Source organism: Phyllobates terribilis, unplaced genomic scaffold (assembly GCF_046119375.1).
Source record: "Phyllobates terribilis strain yellow unplaced genomic scaffold, ASM4611937v1 Scaffold_3__8_contigs__length_932513732, whole genome shotgun sequence".
Classification (NCBI taxonomy): Eukaryota; Metazoa; Chordata; class Amphibia; order Anura; family Dendrobatidae; genus Phyllobates; species Phyllobates terribilis.
Window position 1 is genome coordinate 836,512,643 of NW_027362763.1, and position 19,267 is coordinate 836,531,909.

Sequence of the window (19,267 nt, forward strand, 5' to 3'; positions counted from 1 at the left end):
ACATTTCGAGTACATGTATGGCTAGTGCTAATGTGTCAGAGTTGTCATTTTCAATTCTTCATGGCACCCCAATGACAAATCCACCACATATTTCATTAAAAAGTGAAGGTTTCTAGTTCCCTGCTGTGGAGCGAATGAAGAGCAGCTGTCCGAAGCTTTATATTTGTAAATCTGAGAGAGACTGAATTTTTCCTTTTAATACTAGTAATACAAATCTTGGCAAAAGGAAAGGTCACCACTGCGAGAACGTACCATTATGATGTTACCCCCCACTACATCTGGGGGCTTGGGTGCGATACGCCGACCTCTCAGTGGCCGCAAGATTTAGTTTTGAATCTACACTGCTGTACTCTTCCATTAGGCCACGTTTTCTCACTGTATTTGTGGCATTTGTTGTCGTTTCTACAGGAAGTCCATGTGAAACACAAAAATCATGTCCTTTATTAGAGCACTATAAAAAATGGACTCATGAAAAAAACACATTGCAATGCAATGGTTGTCACTATTAGAGTTGGTTCTAAAAGTGACTTTTATGTTTAAGTCTTATTCATTATGTAGTTGTTTTTTTTTACAAAGTTAAAGGGGTTGTGTTGAGTTTGGAAGTTATTCCATATATATGTGAACCGCACCAATGAAGAGCCCCATGTGAATGAAGCATTGGTCAATCATACGCACATACCCTCCATTTATTTTTAATCGGAGACAACTACTCCACGGGCCTGACCCACCGCTACTCCACGGGCCTGACCCACCGCTACTCCACGGGCCTGACCCACCGCTACTCCACGGGCCTGACCCACCGCTACTCCACGGGCCTGACCCACCGCTACTCCACGGGCCTGACCCACCGCTACTCCACGGGCCTGACCCACTGCTACTCCACGGGCCTGACCCACTGCTACTCCACGGGCCTGACCCACTGCTACTCCACGGGCCTGACCCACCGCTACTCCACGGGCCTGACCCACCGCTACTCCACGGGCCTGACCCACTGCTACTCCACGGGCCTGACCCACTGCTACTCCACGGGCCTGACCCACTGCTACTCCACGGGCCTGACCCACTGCTACTCCACGGGCCTGACCCACCGCTACTCCACGGGCCTGACCCACCGCTACTCCACGGGCCTGACCCACCGCTACTCCACGGGCCTGACCCACCGCTACTCCACGGGCACAAGGCTCTTCAGAATCTCCACATATATTACAGCCAAGTTCTTCCCATAAGTAAGCTTCTATGAATCTATGGCTCAAGACTTTGCTCAGTGGCAGGGCTGTGGAGTCGGTCAGCCAAACCTCCGACTCCGACTCCTCAATTTCCATAACAATGACTCCAACTCCACGACTCCGACTCCCTCATACACGGCTCATGTTTAAGTGATAAATTTACTGTAGCACAGATTCATCTTGGCTAAAAGTCTAGACCCTTAGATCAGGAATAGGTCAGACATTTATAGGACATTTCATAACTTTCCCAAATTCTTATGAAAAAATATTCCTCACAAACTGCATTGAACTACTGTACCCAATTTATTATATATTTTAGGAGTTGGAGTCAGTCCATTTTATACCGACTCCGATTCAACCAAAATGGGCTCCGACTCCACATCCCTGCTCAGTGGTGTACAAAATTGTCATGTAATGTAATAATTGTTCTCAAGTTGTCAATATTATGTCCTTTTTCCCTGAAGTAAAGATTCTATGAACCTACAAGGCTTTTATGTTGTTTGTTAAATACCTTTTCCATAATTCTAATTAAAAAAGGGAACAGTCTGTGATGCTTCTGAGAAACAGATTAAAGACGTATTCGGTTACACTGCAGTAATCATTTTTCCCCCTTGGCAAAAATGTCAAGTTAAAATTAGTCCCGTTGTTGCATATTTATTTTCCTTTGACCTTTCACTCTCCATATTTTATTAGTATGCACACCTTCGATTATCTTGTGCGCGAACGCTGCAGATTTTAAAAGTCCGTGCAGTAATTGCTGCATTTTCTCCACAGAGGTCTCTTTACTCCTCGCCGGTCTTCAATGGCATCTTACAGCTGTGACAGCAGAGTGTACGGGGTTAAATCTGTTCTCAGCCACCCTGTTAATCATGTTAAGCTGGCACACCTAGGGTCCCTTTTCTATTTCTGCCAGGGCAGAATTTTCATTTTAGATTGGAAATGGTTCATAATGGCTCTATTTTTTTTTTCCCCCTCCTCTTTAATACCTTTCCATAACAACACAAGCACTAAATTATAGCTGTGCAATTATGTAAACAATGGAAATGCTTGCAGAACGCACCCTTCCTTCTTCGTACCATTTCATTCCGTGTAATTGCCGAAAGCTTTGGAGCCAATAATGAGCAAAATTATTTTACACATTTATCGCTCTAAAGGTCAATTATGAAAGTGCTGCAGAAACAACGTCGCTCCAAATGAGTAAACCAATTTCTATTGCCGCCACCATATGTTTCCTCCTCATTGGCTGTGTTTTCCCAAGCGCTGTGTACATACAGTAGCATTCAATTAAGGTGATTCATTTACTAGGCAGCACGCCTCTCAGAGCAGTTTGTGTTTAAAGATCTGCACTTTGCTTTCTGGAAAGTAACACATCTGTTTGCGTGACGTGATTTCAGCCCAATGTGCTCCCCCCTTCCTTTTCTTTAGGAGCCTGCAGATAAATGACTCATGTACTTAGCTTTTAATGGTTCTGTAAGAATTTAAATACTATTTTCAATTTAGCACAGTCTAATTGACCCAGGCTACCTGTAGAATTGGAATTTTATTTATTTTTAATTTTATTGTCTACATTTCAGTTATTTAAGACTTGCTATGCATTAGAATTTGTGTCTTTTGGGGTAGATTTATTCTTTATAAATTTATGCATAGACTATTTAAAGGGAATCTATCAGCATGTTTTTATTACCTCATCTGGGAGCAGCATAATGTAGGCAAAGAGAAGCTGAATCCAATGATGTATCACTTAGATTACTGGGTGCAGCCGTTCTGACACAGTCAGAGCTTTTAGATTTAGAGTGAAGCAGAGCTGAGAAAGCTAACCCCGCCCACCCCATGGATAACCCCACCTACACCAGGCTCTCTACGTACAAAGTCCATAGACAGTGAGTTGCTTATCACTGGAGGGGATGTTGCCGGACTAGTCCAGCAATGTTAAGCTCATAGTTATAAATCCTTCACAGGTAGTACACAACAGCTCGCACTTTGACAAGTGACACATTCCTGAATTCTGTGTTTCAGACTCTATCTCCTGCTGTCTTCACATTACATAGTAAAAACCTACTGACAGGTTCCCTTTTAAGCATAGCCTATTTAATATGCATCTATACCAAAAATAAGTTGGGTCACATTTCACTTTTAGAATGGATCCAATGATTTGGAAAATTAATTCTACAAAATCACTGCAGCAGTGATGCTCATCCACTTCATCACAACGATACAGTTATGACAACAGCTTACTTTTTCTATAAGGTCGTTATCGTTGTAATGACATCATAATGCACCTCTTCATTGATATAGAATCTCTACATCTCGCTTTGTTGCGGTGTTACAGTTGTGATGGCTCCATCATAATAAGTTTGATATTAAAATCACAATATTGATATTATACCATTGTAGTCTATGTATTGAGGGGAACTAAAGGCTTGTTAGAAAACCATTTCCGCTACAGACCGGCAATAGAATTGGCACTTAATGGTATCCATTGGAAGACTGCTAGGTTTAAGGATGTCATCCTGACAAAATTAGACCTGTTTCCTTGAAAAAAAGACTGACTTAAAGAAACTGGCATAAAAAAAACGAAGGGAAGATATTTCTGTGGATCTCTACATGGTCAGATTTTCCAAGTAGCTTTACGTGGGTTATATGGACTGGTTTTCAAGTAGTTCTCTTTTTTTTTACCAAGTTGTGTGACAGAAATGAATGTGTTTTGACTTTGTGATTTTAGACAGTAGGATAGCTGTAAAACGTTCCCATGTGTGGAAGAACTTTTTACTGTAGATTCTTTGAGGATAAATGCTCCACCCAATCCATTCAAAAGAGAAAGGATAGGCTACTTTTTCTAGGAGTAGTTTGTGGTGGTGCATGAGGAGATATCCAGGTTTGGAGAATTGCATTTTTTTTTGCTGCTGTTGAGACTAGATGTAAAAGTATTCCAGGGCCCTTGTCACATCTATAAAGCATATCAAAGGGTATAAAGGTGGTTGGGTGTGTTAAGTCCAAAGTGTTTAACCCTCAGCCAGAACTCTCCACTTTGCAAGAGCAGAGCAATGTGGAAGAAGCATATATCTGTTGGGTAGATACCCATGCACCCTATAGCCCCTGGCCAGGAAAATATGTGCTCTGTGGAAGTTTTTGAGGTCATTTCAACATATCTTACCAGTGGAAGAGTTGTTATGGAATAGGCCAACGTGCTTCAGAGCAAATCAAACATATTGTCCGGAATTGAGGGCTTTCTTCTAGGCAGGCCCATCATGGTGGCAGTGTAGTCTATAGGACAGATTCATCAAACTTTTACTTTAGAAAACTTAATGCTAAAGCTTTCAAAAGCCACATTTTTTGCGTAATAGATAACTGCACAAAAAAAAAATGCGACACTTGGCTTTTTCACGCCAGTTTTAAATCCGCTACGCCGAAATGGGTGAAGCAGTGATGGAACATGGCTATGCCTGCATGGCAAATTCATAAAAAAGGCTGGCACTTTGTACACCAGAAAGGCTTTTCCAGTCCCCGAGTGGAGGAGCATTTCTTGCTTTGCACACAAAGGCGCATGCCGCAGAAAAGATGCTCCTAATTCATTGTGACGTGCGCCTCTATGGATTTTGCAATGTATGCTCCAGCATGCCTGACATACAGTGTGCCCGATGAGTCGGCCCCTATTAGTACAAGGAGGTATCTATAGAGAGCATCTAGTAATGGAAGAGCCCACTGCTCTGTGAGAAGTTAGTTCCCGCTTAGAAGGTGAAAGAGCACAGAGCTATTTCCCTACATAACTCGCTTGCTAGGAAGCAAAAATTGGGATGTGCAGCTTGAGGTATCTTTCCCTATGGGTCTGAAATGAGTTAATTGACTTTGAGGTTCAGTCAACAAAATGATGAAGAGAGTGATCGCCTTGTCTTTCCCATTTTTTAAGTGCTCTATGGGGATTACCATCTTGAACGTTTGGGTTTCCAACAAAGGGAGAAGATCTAATTTTTTACCTGTCCTAATTTTGTTCTAGTCCTGCCATTGCAAAGGCAGAGGGTATTTGGTGCTATGGCATTGTACTTATTGTTATGCTCTTGGACCCACTGGCAGAGGCTTCTCCTTGTACCTGGTGCTATGCCTCTTGGACCCACTGGCAGAGGGTTCTCCTTGTACCTGGTGCTATGCCTCTTAGATCCACTGGCAGAGGGTTCTCCTTGTACCTGGTGCTATGGCTCTTAGACCCACTGGCAGAGGGTTCTCCTTGTACCTGGTGCTATGCCTCTTAGATCCACTGGCAGATGGTTCTCCTTGTACCTGGTGCTATGGCTCTTAGACCCACTGGCAGAGGGTTCTCCTTGTACCTGGTGCTATGCCTCTTGGACCCACTGGCAGAGGGTTTTCCATGTACCTGGTGCTATGGCTCTTAGACCCACTGGCAGAGGGTTCTCCTTGTACCTGGTGCTATGCCTCTTAGATCCACTGGCAGATGGTTCTCCTTGTACCTGGTGCTATGGCTCTTAGACCCACTGGCAGAGGGTTCTCCTTGTACCTGGTGCTATGCCTCTTGGACCCACTGGCAGAGGGTTTTCCATGTACCTGGTGCTATGGCTCTTAGACCCACTGGCAGAGGGTTCTCCTTGTACCTGGTGCTATGCCTCTTGGACCCGCTGGCAGAGGGTTCTCCTTGTACCTGGTGCTATGCCTCTTGGACCCACTGGCAGAGGGTTCTCCTTGTACCTGGTGCTATGCCTCTTAGATCCACTGGCAGAGGGTTCTCCTTGTACCTGGTGCTATGGCTCTTAGACCCACTGGCAGAGGGTTCTCCTTGTACCTGGTGCTATGCCTCTTGGACCCACTGGCAGAGGGTTTTCCATGTACCTGGTGCTATGGCTCTTAGACCCACTGGCAGAGGGTTCTCCTTGTACCTGGTGCTATGCCTCTTGGACCCGCTGGCAGAGGGTTCTCCTTGTACCTGGTGCTATGCCTCTTGGACCCACTGGCAGAGGGTTCTCCTTGTACCTAGTGCTATGGCTCTTAGACCCACTGGCAGAGGGTTCTCCTTGTACCTGGTGCTATGCCTCTTGGACCCACTGGCAGAGGGTTCTCCTTGTACCTAGTGCTATGGCTCTTAGACCCACTGGCAGAGGGTTCTCCTTGTACCTGGTGCTATGCCTCTTGGACCCACTGGCAGAGGGTTCTCCTTGTACCTGGTGCTATGCCTCTTGGACCCACTGGCAGAGGGTTCTCCTTGTACCTGGTGCTATGCCTCTTAGATCCACTGGCAGAGGGTTCTCCTTGTACCTGGTGCTATGCCTCTTAGACCCTTTGACAGAGGCCTCTAATCCATCTAAAACAGTACTCCTGCTGTGCACTGATGAGAGGCAAATGCCTAAAAACACATGTCTGCAAATCTAGCTACTGGTTTGGCTTCTTATTTGAAATCCTGTGGCAAGGATGGTTAAAGGGTTGATATTGACTTTTAGGATTGCTACATTCAGCAAGAGCCACTAAAATTGTCCTTTTTGTTCTGAAGAGGCTATTTGCACATTTAAAGGGTAATCTACTGCTCCTTTGCTTCCAGGCTTCCTGTTTGGCACATGTGGGCACTTCTGAAGATTGACCGTTCAGACCAGTGACCTGGTCGTGCTGCTGGTCTAATCTGTGTGCTCTCCGATGCCGCTAGTAGAAGCAGTAGTAGCGCAGGGACAGTGATGCTGGCTGGATCCAGCAAACAGCTTGCAAGCGCATGCTTATTTCCTAGGAAACCGGCCACTGCCATAGACTTCCGAAGTGTCCAATATCCTAGGCAACAAGCTGTAAACTATAGAATTAAACAATCCTCCGTTGTTAAGAACAGAGAGAATTTTTAATAAGAGGTAAATTGCAAAGTTGCTTTTTTTCCCAATTTTAACCATTTATAAAGATGAGACAACAAACACTTGTAGGGTTTTAGATCAGGTGATGATGACACAGGGCTGGTGTGAAGACCTCACCATTGTAATGTCAATACATAACAATAGGACACTTCATTGATTCTGATTCTTTAACCTCTTTAGGATCTAATTATATGTGATGAGGTCACAGTTGTTAGATGGAGACTTGTAAAAATGTGCAGATCAATAAATTAAAGTGAACACACTACGCTCCTTCAACCATTTCATGATTTTACCTTCAATGCGTGTGACCAAAGCCTTGCGGGACACACAATATTCTCCTCAGTAATAGGTCCTGTTCAGATGGTGGATTTTTTATCTTGGAAAATTGTAATTCTTGCTTCTTTACCCCTGATTAAAGATATAGATTTAGTAAAACCTGGGGGACTTTGAATAAGTAAGGCTAAGGGCCACTCTGCGTTTATGACCACTTTTTGTCACATCAAGGTAGAAGGGATACACTATGTAAACCCATTTTTTTTCTTTTAAAAAAATATATTTTTTTTTTCTCTGTGGCTTTCTGTATAGCAATCCACAGTCTGCTGTACTTTCCTATATAGTTAAACAACGATATTCAGATGCAAACCAGCCAGACGGAACCAAGAAGAACACAAATTTGACCGCATTTCGGTGGCCCCATTCAGATGTCTGTTAATTACATTCGTGTTCTATCCATGTATTTCATTGATAGATCATGCACCCATTAAAGTCTTTGAGACTGTTGCCATGTCCATGTTTTTGGGGGTTTTTTTGCTGGTAGAGTGGTCCGCAAAACATTACAGGGACTGGTCCGTTTTTAATTTGAGTGATTCACGGATCAAAATTACCCACACATGTCTATGGGTCCATGAAAATCAATCTGTGTGCTATCCATGATTAAAGAGGTTTCCCACGAACAAAAGTTCATTTTAATCAATAGATCTTGGAATAATAATTTCCACAATTAGATTTATTTAAATAAAATGTTCCTGTGCTGAGACAATCTTATAAATGTGCCCCTGCTGTGTACTGTGTAATGGCTGTGTCTGCCCGTACAGAGCTGCTCCAGTTCATGGTCTGAACATACAACAGCTCCTGGGGGCAGGGGGGGAGCAAGAGAGTATACAGACAGGACAACAGGGGATCACAGCTGATTCTTTCTTTGAAGTAAAAGATTGTTTAAAAACAGGCAGGAAATGTTTTACCTCACAGAAAGAATCAGCTGTGATCCCCTGTCCTGTCTGTATACTCTTTTGCTTCCTCCCCTGCCCAGGAGCTGTGGTACGATCAGACCATGTTCCCACACGGGCAGACACAGCCATTACACAGTACACAGCAGGGGCACATTTATAAGATTATCTCAGCACAGGAACATTTTATTTAAATAAATCTAATTGTGGAAGTTATTATTATTCCAAGATCTATTGATTAAAATGAACTTTCGTTCGTGGGAAAACCCCTGTAACGTTGCAATGTTTATGAGAAGCTCCATAATCTATTTATTTATTTTTTTCGTCAGTGAAAGTTACTGATGGTAAAAACAAACACATTGGCGAAATACTGATGAAAATCGAATGAAAAGCGCTGATGACATTGAGGCCGTTTTTTGCGTACGTAAAATATCACTGGCATCTGAATGAGATCTAAAGTGTGCATCCGAAAGCTCCCGACATATGTACAGTGGGGGAAATAAGTATTTGATACACTGCAGATTTTGCAAGTTTTCCGACCTACAAAAAATGTAATTTTTATCGTAGGTACACTTTACCTGTGAGAGACAGAATCTAAAAAAAATTCCAGAAAATCACATTAATTTGAATTTTAGTGCATGAAATTAGTATTTGATATAATAGAAAAACAATCTACAAGTGATTAGGGTTGCATGAAAGGTAAAAAGTGCTTGTATTTTTATGGCCTAAGCCAGGAGTAGGGAACCTTTTTTTTCTGCCAAGGGCCATTTGGGCATTTATAACATTATTATTCAGGGGTCGTACAAAATTATCAACTTAAAAATTACCCTGCTATGGAATGGTTGAGGAGAAGATAGCGTTGTACGCTGATGATATTTTATTATTCTTACAGGACTCTCAGGCGTCATTACATGGTACATGGTGCAATAGCTGTTATCTGGGCTACAAATTAATTGGGATAAATCTTATATTATGGAAATAGATACCCTGGATGGCTTAGATGTTGAACAGGTGGAATGTACACAACTTAAATTAGTAAGAGAATTTAAATATCTTGGAATTATCTTGGAATTATAATAACGTTACCAGTAAAGGAATACCTTCAGTTGAATGTATACCCTTGATACTTGGGAAATTAAAAGATAAAGCATCTACATGGAGCAAAATGCGCCTCTCGGTGGTGGGACGCACCAATCTTCTTAAAATGGTGCTGATGCCCAAATTGCTATATGTTTTACATAACTCCCCCGTGTGGATTCCTCAGCCAGTGTTCCAGTGTATTAATTCAATATTTAGGGATCTGGTCTGGGGTGGTGGACAACCTAGGATTAAGCTGGAAACTCTCCAGAGGCCAAAAGAAGAGGGGAGTCTCGCCCTACCAAACCCGTGGATATATTTTTTGGCAGCACAGTCCCAGCATATTAGAGGGTGGGCGCAGAGGGCGGTGAAGGGGACTATACAGGCGGTTTTGGAATTTCATCTTAAAAAGAGTCCATTGGTAGTGGGCCTAGAGTCGGGACTTTTTGGGAAGATGGGCAGGTCATATCCGACCTGTGGCTTAGTCCATAAATTGTGGACATGGGTGAAGAAGATTAGAGGCATAGTGGGAATGTCTATGTATCCTCCTATTTGGGATAACGAAAACTTAGGTGAATTTTATAAAATAGGAGAGTTGAGAGGATGGGTGGCAAGGGGTATACAATACATCTACCAACTGATGGATAATCAAAACCTTAGAGATGCTGAAAGAGGAATTTCACTTATTAGACAGACACAGCTATCAGTATACACAGGTTAAACATGCGTTTATTAAGCAAAGGAAAATTAGGAACCTATCTGTTCAAAAGGATATCGTTATTGATTACATTTGTATGGGGGGTGTACAACAGGCATCATATCTACGGTGTATGCTGATCTGCTTCACACCTTTCTATTGAACTATCCTGTTTTGGCGAAGGAAAAGTGGGAAGCAGATGTTGGTACCATTGAGGATGACAGGTGGGAGTCCATATTGGAATATATCCCCAAGTTGTCTCTAAATGAACCTGCTAGAATGTCCCAACTACTTCTTGTACATAGAGCATATAGATCGCCTGATTTTTTGTTCAGAATAGGGGTACGGGAGAATTCGGATTGCCCGAGATGTGGGTCAGAAGTTGCCGGTATACTACATGTTATGTGGAGTTGCCCAAAGCTTGCAAACTATTGGTCTGAAGTAGCTGCCCTAATTGAAGGACGGTATCATTGTATAATTCCTAGAGATCCAGTGGTTTGCTTGCTGGGATACGTGGAGGAACTTGTGGGGAATGATGTCGCAAAACTGGCAATTGCCAGACTCTTATATGCAGCTAGAAAGGTAATAGCAAGGTATTGGGTGCGACCGGAGCCTCCCTCTAGACAAGAGTACATAAGGCAGGTGGATTATGTGGTACGGATGGAGGAAAAAATGTATTTAAAAAGGAAAAACGCCAAACTCAGTGACAATCTATGGGCACCATGGAAGGTGTGATTAATGCTTTTGGAGGAAAGAATCCGGTGATTACACTATAAAATACATTGTAATGGTTATAAGATGTTTTTTTTGTGATATTGAACCATATTTTATATAACAATAAAGGTTTATTGTCATCATTAAAAGGGGAGGGGGGTGAGGGAGGGGTTATTTTTGATAATAAGAAAATGAAAATTATTGTACTGAAGTTGTATTTAATTATTCTATCTTTAAATGAATACAAATTTATCTGATAAAAAAAATAAATAAATAAATTACCCTGCTATACCCGGCGACTGTGATTAAGTTTTGAAAAGAACATGCTGCAGTAAGTTATTCCGAACACATATGTATTTCAATGCATGTTTACGCACATTGGGAAATTAATAATAATAATCTTTTTATTTATATAGTGCCAACATATTCCACAGCGCTTTACAATACAGACAATTTACAGATATTACCATCACTGTCCACATTGGGGCTCACAATCTACATTCCGTATCAGGATGTCTTTGGAGTAAATTGATCATTGTTCACATAATGTTTACAGTTGTGCTCTAAAGTTTACATAACCCGGCAGAATTTTTCCTTTCTTGGCCTTGTTTCAGAGAATATGAATGATAACAAAAAAACTTTTTCTCCGCTCATGGTTATAGGTTGGCTGAAGCCATTTATTGTCAAACTACTGTGTTTTCTCTTTTTAAATTTTAATGACAACCAAAAACATCCAAATGACCCTGATCAAAAGTTCACATACCCCAGTTCTTAATGCCGTGTATTGCCCTCTCTAACATCAATGACCGCTTCAAGTCTTTTGTGGTAGTTGTGGATGAGGTTCTATAATTTCTCAGATGGTAAAGCTGCCCAATCTTCTTGGCAAAAGCCTCCAGTTCCTGTAAATTCCTGGGCTGTCTAGCATGAACTGTGCTCTTGAGATCTCCCCAGAGTGACTCATTGATATTGAGGTCAGGAGACTGAGATGACCTCTCCAGAACCTTCCCTTTGTTCTGTTGTAGCCAATGACAGGTCGACTTGGCCTTGTGTTTTGGATCGATGTCCTGTTGGAACGTCCAAGTACGTCCCATGCGCAGCTTCCGGGCTGATGAGGGCAAATTTGCCTCCAGTATTTGCTGATAACATGCTGCATTGATCTTTCCTTAAACTTTTACCAAGCTTCCTGTGCCATTGTAGCTCACATATCCACCAAAACATCATTGATCCACCTCCTTGCTTTACTGTAGGAATGGTGTTTGTTTCATCATAGGCCTTGTTGACCTCTCTCCAAATGTAACATTTATGGTTGTGGTCAAAAAGTTACATTTTGGTCTCATCACTCTAAATTACCTAGTACCAGAAGTTTTGAGGCTGGTCTCTGTGCTGTCTGGCATATTGTAGGCGAGATACTTTGTGGCATTTGCGCAATAATTGCTTTCTTCTGGCGACTCGACCATGCAGCCCATTTTTCTTCAAGTACCTCCTTATTGTGCATCTTGAAACAGCCACACCGCTAGTTTTCAGAGCGTCCTGAATTTCAGCTGATGTTATTTGTGGGTTTTTCTTTGCATCCCGAACAATTTTCCTGGCAGTTGTGGCCAAAATTTTTGTTGGTCTACCTGACCGTGGTTTGGTTTTTACAGAACCCCTGATTTTCCAATTGTTAATCACAGTTTGAACGCTGCTGACTGGCTCTATCAATTCCTTGGATATTTTTTTTGTATCCTTTTCCTGTGTTTATACAGTTCAACTACCTTTTCCAGTCTATCCGTTGACAATTCTTTTGCTTTCCCCATGACTCACAATCCAGAAACGTCAGTGGCTGGATAAAAGATGAAAGAGTCTGTCTGTATCCCAGAAACTCACTCAGCTTTTATGCACATACACTGATTACAAGCAAACAGGTCACAGGTGAGGATGTTACCTTTAAGTAGCCATTCAAACCCATTTGTGTGAAATTCTGTGCATGTTATCAGGCCAAAATCACCAGGGTATGTGAACTTTTGATCAGGGTCATTGGGATGTTTTTGGTTGTCATTAAGATTTAAAAAGAGAAAAAACAGTAGTTTGACAATAAATGGCTTCACACAACCTATAACCATGAGTGGAGAAAAAGTTTTTTTTGTTATCATTCATATTCTCTGAAACAAAACCAAGAAAGGAAAAATTGCCGGGGTATGTAAACTTTTGAGCACAACTGTATATAACTCCAGCACTGAGGGGACTGCTGTATACATCACATATTAGACACCAAACTGCTGTTTACACATCGCATAAGAGACGCTGAAAATGCTGTAAATACATCACATAGACACTGAGACTGATTTATATATGTCACATAGGATCCAGACTATTGTATACACATGACATGGGATAAACAGACTGCTGTTTACTTATGATAGAGGATACATTGTGACTGCTGTATATACATCACATAGGAAACACTAAGGCTGCGTTCACACATTGCGTATTTCCCTGCGTTTTTTTTACGCTGAGTATTTTCCTGCTTTTTTTTACCTGCGTTTTTTTTAAGCAGGTAAAAAAAGCACCTCCATTCACACACTGCGTAAAAAAGCGCAGCAAAAAACGCAGTGTGAAAATGAAGGGTGACATGTGTAATGTCACACTTCATTTCAGTGTGACATGTGTACTGTCTGTGTCTGTGTGTCGTGTGTGTACTGTCTGTGTCTGTGTCCTGTGTGTCTGTGTCGTGTGTGTGTCCCTAGCAGTGTATGTACAGACTATGGATACTCACCTACCCGATGGATGAGAGACGCGTCTGCTCCGTCCCGCGCTTGCAGCATCTGCCGTGAAGCGATCAGCAGACTGTCAGCTGACCGGCTTGTAATCAGCTGAGCGGTTACAAGCCGGTTAGCTAACAGCTGATCGGCTCACCGGCAGATGCTGGAAGCGCGGGATTGGAGCGGACCGGACCGGACGCCTCTCCCCTGACATCGGGTAGGTGAGTATCCATCCTGCGCCTCCGTAAAAAAGCGATGGAATTACGCAGTGTGTGAACACCGCTGCGTAATTCCATCGCTTATAATGGGCACAATAGAGAGAACGCGCAGGACACAGCTGCGTAAAGAATTGACATGCCAATTCTTTACGCAGCTGCGCTTTCCCGCTGCGTAAAATTACACCGTGTCTGAACGGCAAAGTGAATTTCCCATTCACTTTGCTGGCAGACACAAAGCACATTGCGTATTTTCGCGCGCGCTTTTTGAAAATACGCAATGTGTGAACGCAGCCGGAGACTGCTGTATATACATTTCATAGAAGAAACTGAGAATGCTGTATACACATCACATAGGAGATACTGAAAATGCTGTAAATGCATCACATAGGAGACTGCTGTTTAGACATTTCATAGGGCAGAGCTCGCAACCTTTGCCCACAAAGAACCTCCTGACCAGCGTTGCATGTGACATGGCATTCATTACTGAGCTCTGCCTGCTCGCGCGCTCTACTGAAAAAGCAAAGTACACGGCAGGAAAGACTGGGCCACCTGCCCAAGAACTGCGGCCCGCTGGGATCTGCCAGAGGGCTGGATCATATTACATCACATGCCACAAACAGATGTTCCCTCCACTGGTCTAGCCAGTTAATAAGGTAATGCGTGTAATGCTGCATGAAGTTGTCACCAGCCAAAAAAGATGAAACAATGGACAAGGTTCTGAGGGGAAATTTAGGAAGAGGGTATCTGAAAAAAATTAGATTGGTGAGGTGATGGTCTAGGCCAGTGTAAAAAGATGTGTTTTAGGGCATAAATCTGTGTCTGTGCTAGTGCATTCCATTGTACAATCAGGTAATTTTTAGAAAACTGGTGGAGCACGAGAGAGGTCTAGGATTATTGCCTGATTTATGTAAGACACTGTAGAAATTACTTTTGTAGGTTTTGTTTGCGTAGAAAAGCTTAGCTGTTTATGCTTTTCTACATAATATAAAAAATAAAATTAAAGAAGTAACAAATCCCACCCTTTGCTTCAGTCAGGTGAGTGATATTCTCAGAATACATTTGACTGGTGACCCTTTAAACAAAAGTGTAAGGCTTTGTTCACCCAGTAGTTAGTAAAATCAGACCATGATTAAAGGGTAATTCTCGTGTCCGCTTCTCTGCCTCTTGTCTTCCTGCTCACCACGGGCATTGTGCTCCTGAAGGATTGACCAATTGGGCCACTGGCATTTTCTCGCCACTGGCCCAATCTGTGCCCTCTGATGCTGCAGTCAGTGGCAGCTCTGCCTCTGCAGTACTGGTGGAACGTGTAGGGTAACTGATGCCTTCTGAGTCCAGTGGTCTGACCAGCTTCAGAGCATCTCTTGCGAGCTCTGTAACATAAAGCTTCCACAAACCTGCTCTTTGCCTAGGTGACCGGCCACTGCAGATGGATTGCAGAGGTGGCCAGTAACCAGGGTTGTGTAGTCAGTAAGCCAAACCTCCCACTCCAACTCCACAGCACTGCCGGTGATTTAGGGAATGAGCAATAAACTATAAAATGAATAATCCCTCTGTTTTTGAGAACCATGTTTTTTTTTTAAAGGGGTAAATTGCAGAGGTGTCTTGTTTTTACAAGCAATTTGTAATTTTACCTACTTATGGCTGATCAGAAAACCCATTTAAAGGTAATCTTGACAAGAATTTAATTTTGTTCTATTGAATAACCCATTTGTATTATTTATATACCATATACTGCCTATTTTTTTCTTTTGTGTAGGGAATAGAGAAAACCTGTGGTTTATTTTATTATTATACATGTTTTCTTGCATTGGATAGATGCCAATGTGCCTTTTGGGCAAGTTAGATTTTACTAGATTGGTTGTAATGCACCATTTTTATTTCCAAGTTCAACAGATGGATGTAAAGCAGACCCAGCATTGTTGTTTGAGTTATTAATCTTCCGATATGCTACATTCTGTCACTTCTTGGAGCCAGGTTTCGTCTCCCCCTTTTATTGTAGCATATGTCAACAGAAATGCGCTCCCATCTGCTGCGGTATAGGTTTCTGCCTGAAATCCGCAGACAAGGGCTCCGCACAATGCCGAGCTGTGTCAGTAATTACAGGTGTGTTGTGGGGAACCCTCAGCTTTAATCAGCCCCTTAATTATGGAAAAGGTGGGTCTTTTGTTCCTGCGGCGGAGCGCCTCGGCACACTTTTTATGAGGCCCAGCATCCATCTGCTCACTCTCAGAGTATTTACTCTGACTGATATTGACATAAAAATGTATCAAAGGAAGTGATTAAAAGCAGTTTACACATTAACCTGAAAGAAGCATTAGAGCCGCGTGTTTGTCCAGTGGAAGCACAATCTGTTGAGATGTCAGAAATAAGACGCTGCATTATATTTCTGCACATTTGTTTTAATGGGGGGGGAGTTGTATATACGACTTGTTAAACGTGTCACCGTTCTTAAAGAAGAATGTTGCTCCTTTTGCATGTCAGCCTTAGTTTTGATTGTGCTTGAGTGACAAAAGTCTAATAAAGTCTAATAAAGCCCAATGGCTGCAAATGTCACAAGGTGCCACATGATGATCTGTTCTACAACAATAATGTCCTGATTCATAGAAACACAATCCTGTACAAATGTACTTACTACTATATTGGAAAGATTTTACTGCTCTTTGCAGGACGACGTTCAACAAGTTAGTGCTTAGATTTTTCCCGTTAGGTTCTGTTCATACCTACATTGTGGATTTGGTTTATCCTCTGACATTTACGACTGGTACTAGACTGGTCTCTTTGGCTGTGTCCTTTTGGACCCCATTGTCGTTTCTCCTTTTTGCATAAGATGCATGAATAGCTATTCTTTCTCTCAAATGGAGTCATGTAAACTTTTATGGCTCACCAAGTTGAAAATTGTGATATTGTGTGCTGGTTCTGGTCCTTCAAGGGAACTTATCTTCATGCTGCCCAAATTGTGGGCATCATGAATAAGCCTGGCTGCTCTATTGCAGCCCAGATTGTTTTTTTTTTTCTGAAACACTCTTGTGTTTCAGAAAAAAGCATTTTTTATAGATCTTTCCAGCCCTGATGCAGGTGATTAAATAGGTCTCACCTGATGTACAAACAAGGGAGGGGGCTGTCAATCACCTTCAGCAGCGGCCAGATCTTATGTTCTCTGACACGCCGGAGCATTTCAGAGAAAAATGGAGCTGGCTGCAATCGTGCAGAGCCCGGCTCTGATTCTTGCTGCATGCAGTTTGGGCAGCAGCCATCAGATGACAGGTTCTCTTTAGTTCCCACAGAGCAAAACCAACGTCAGTCAAAGAGTTGGATCTGCACGTTGGATATAGTATCACATTTTAGGATTTAGATAGATTCCACATATGGACATATTCAGTCAGGCAGGAGCAGAGCAATCTGGACGCATGGAGAAACCGTACATCACACTCTTTCAGATATGAGCTCCGTGATCAGGATGTATGAGACAACCCAGGGGATTTCTTCATGCATCCCTGATCGTTTATCTCTTAGCTGAGGAAGGACCTTGTAGCCCCCTATCACAGTTGAGACCAAATGATGCAATAAATATCAAATGCGTATTGCAATAGTAAAATGGGGGTTTGTCATCACCAATACTCTGTAATCTTATAAGATGGTTATAGAGGGGACTTAGCCCTTATAAAAATCCTCCTGTAGTGTAGGTCTCCCAGATATGGGTATTCTTACAAGATCTTTATTTATTATGTGTACGTGCCTGGTGCACCCTAATCCATAGAGAAGTAGCAAGTGAGCGTCCGCAGCAGACTGGGTGCACAGACCACTCTCATTTGTATAAGATGGATAATTTTATGCATAACCATGTCTGAGAACACCCCTGTCATATTTTTATCATCTATCCTATCAAAAAAATCCCTTTATGTAAAGAGAAGGAAAATCCATTCAAGGGAGTTAGTCATCTCTGTCATATAACGGACTTCTGTCATGCTGGGACCCCTCTGACTATTAGGACAGGTGTCTTAAAATCCCCTGTGTGAATAGTTGGTGAGCATGTGCAACCACTACTACAGTAAGTGTCCATAACTCCTTGTAGAGCCGCAGTCGCACATGCTCACAACTGTTCCCTCACTTTTCCTTCACTCTTCCCATGCATTGTGGCGCCTTCAATCACCTGACCTGTGGGGGTGACAGGAGTCAGACTGCCAGAAATCTCATATTGATGGCCTAATGAGATGACTTGTTGATAACTAATATGGCCACCATTACAGCTCCCATAGGTATTAACTTGATTACTGATCGACCTCCTTCCTGCTCCCGTACTTGTATAATGAGGAAGATTTTCCATCCATAAGATTTTTCAGGAAAGCGGCCGTACAATTCCTGCAAGAGATGTCATGTCTGCTATACTGTTTAAAATGATGTGAGCTGCAGCATTGAAGGGGAAACTGCAAAATAAGTTCCAAAATGCTAAATCTTGCTAGACAAACCTTTCTTTGGGTGGGCTTCTCATCAATTTTGACAACCCAGATGTTATAGCATTAATCCAACTGCTTCACACTCAACTAAATTTATGCATAAAATGCAATTTGAACCAAATGTGGTAACTTCCATGGGATTCATTAGTTTGCGCTTCTCTTTGCAGGAAATCGTGAACACAATCATAAAGCACTGCTCTTCCAGCTTCTTCTTCCTCGGCTTGCCTGGGTACACAATGCTGGTGGGAGACTTCATCACAGCTGCGGCCCGGGTCCTGAGTACAGACATGTTGGAGGTGAGTATGACAATGCTCATTCTGCTCTCCGGAGAGAGCCCAGTCGCTAACAAGGTTCAGATTTCTCCACTCTAACAGGTGTGGACTCATTAGTGCAATGTGAAACTGGTCTCTGGAGAAAAGATACCAGGGCAGCTGATGTGTGAAATTGTAGGATAGGATGACACACTGGTATTGCAGAGGTGTTTCATCAAAGAGCTGAAGTTTAAGAAATCATATCCTCACTAATATTGTGGCACGAACTGCCGAGACTCTGCTTTCACAGCCTCATTAGCTGCGCTCAATAAAGGTGATTGGAGATGCCAATGTGGAGGAGGATGCTGCTGAGCTGTGCCAGCGACATGTCTGCTCCACCGAGGTGAAGAGGAGAGTTTTATATGCTGCTGTCAACAGGAAAATGCCATTACTCTTTATTTCTTGCTCTATACAGTTATTTTTGCACAAAATGATGATCTCGAATGACACGGGTCTTACGGTATGGTAGTCTGATCAAAGCAAGTGTTTAATTCCCTCTCTGGCGTTTTGGAGAAAATTATACATTGAATTTCCAGGGACCGTAGATAGAGACTAGTCTATTACGGTGCCCCCTCCTGCTGGCTCTTCCCAGTGCTGCTAAAAGTGATTGACAGGTCTCTTCCAAAGTGGCAGCTCTGCCAATCACCTACAGCAGCGTTGGGAGGAGATCGGGGCAGCGCCAGACTTGTCTCTTCTAGTCCTATGGTCCCCAGCTGGATCTTCTAATATTTACTCTGAAATTCTGGAGCATTACATAAAAAAATAT

At 42.5% G+C, this 19,267-nt stretch overlaps 1 protein-coding gene across 3 annotated transcripts in view; it reads left to right on the forward strand.

The window, feature by feature from the left end:
* Positions 1-19,267, forward strand: part of RALGAPA2 (Ral GTPase activating protein catalytic subunit alpha 2) — a 330,418-nt gene that overhangs the window by 125,707 nt on the left and 185,444 nt on the right. For all 3 annotated transcript variants that reach the window (XM_073672456.1, XM_073672457.1, XM_073672458.1), the window contains one exon: positions 18,358-18,486. In XM_073672456.1, the coding sequence (XP_073528557.1) occupies positions 18,358-18,486 (129 nt within the window). The remainder of the gene's footprint in view (positions 1-18,357; positions 18,487-19,267) is intronic.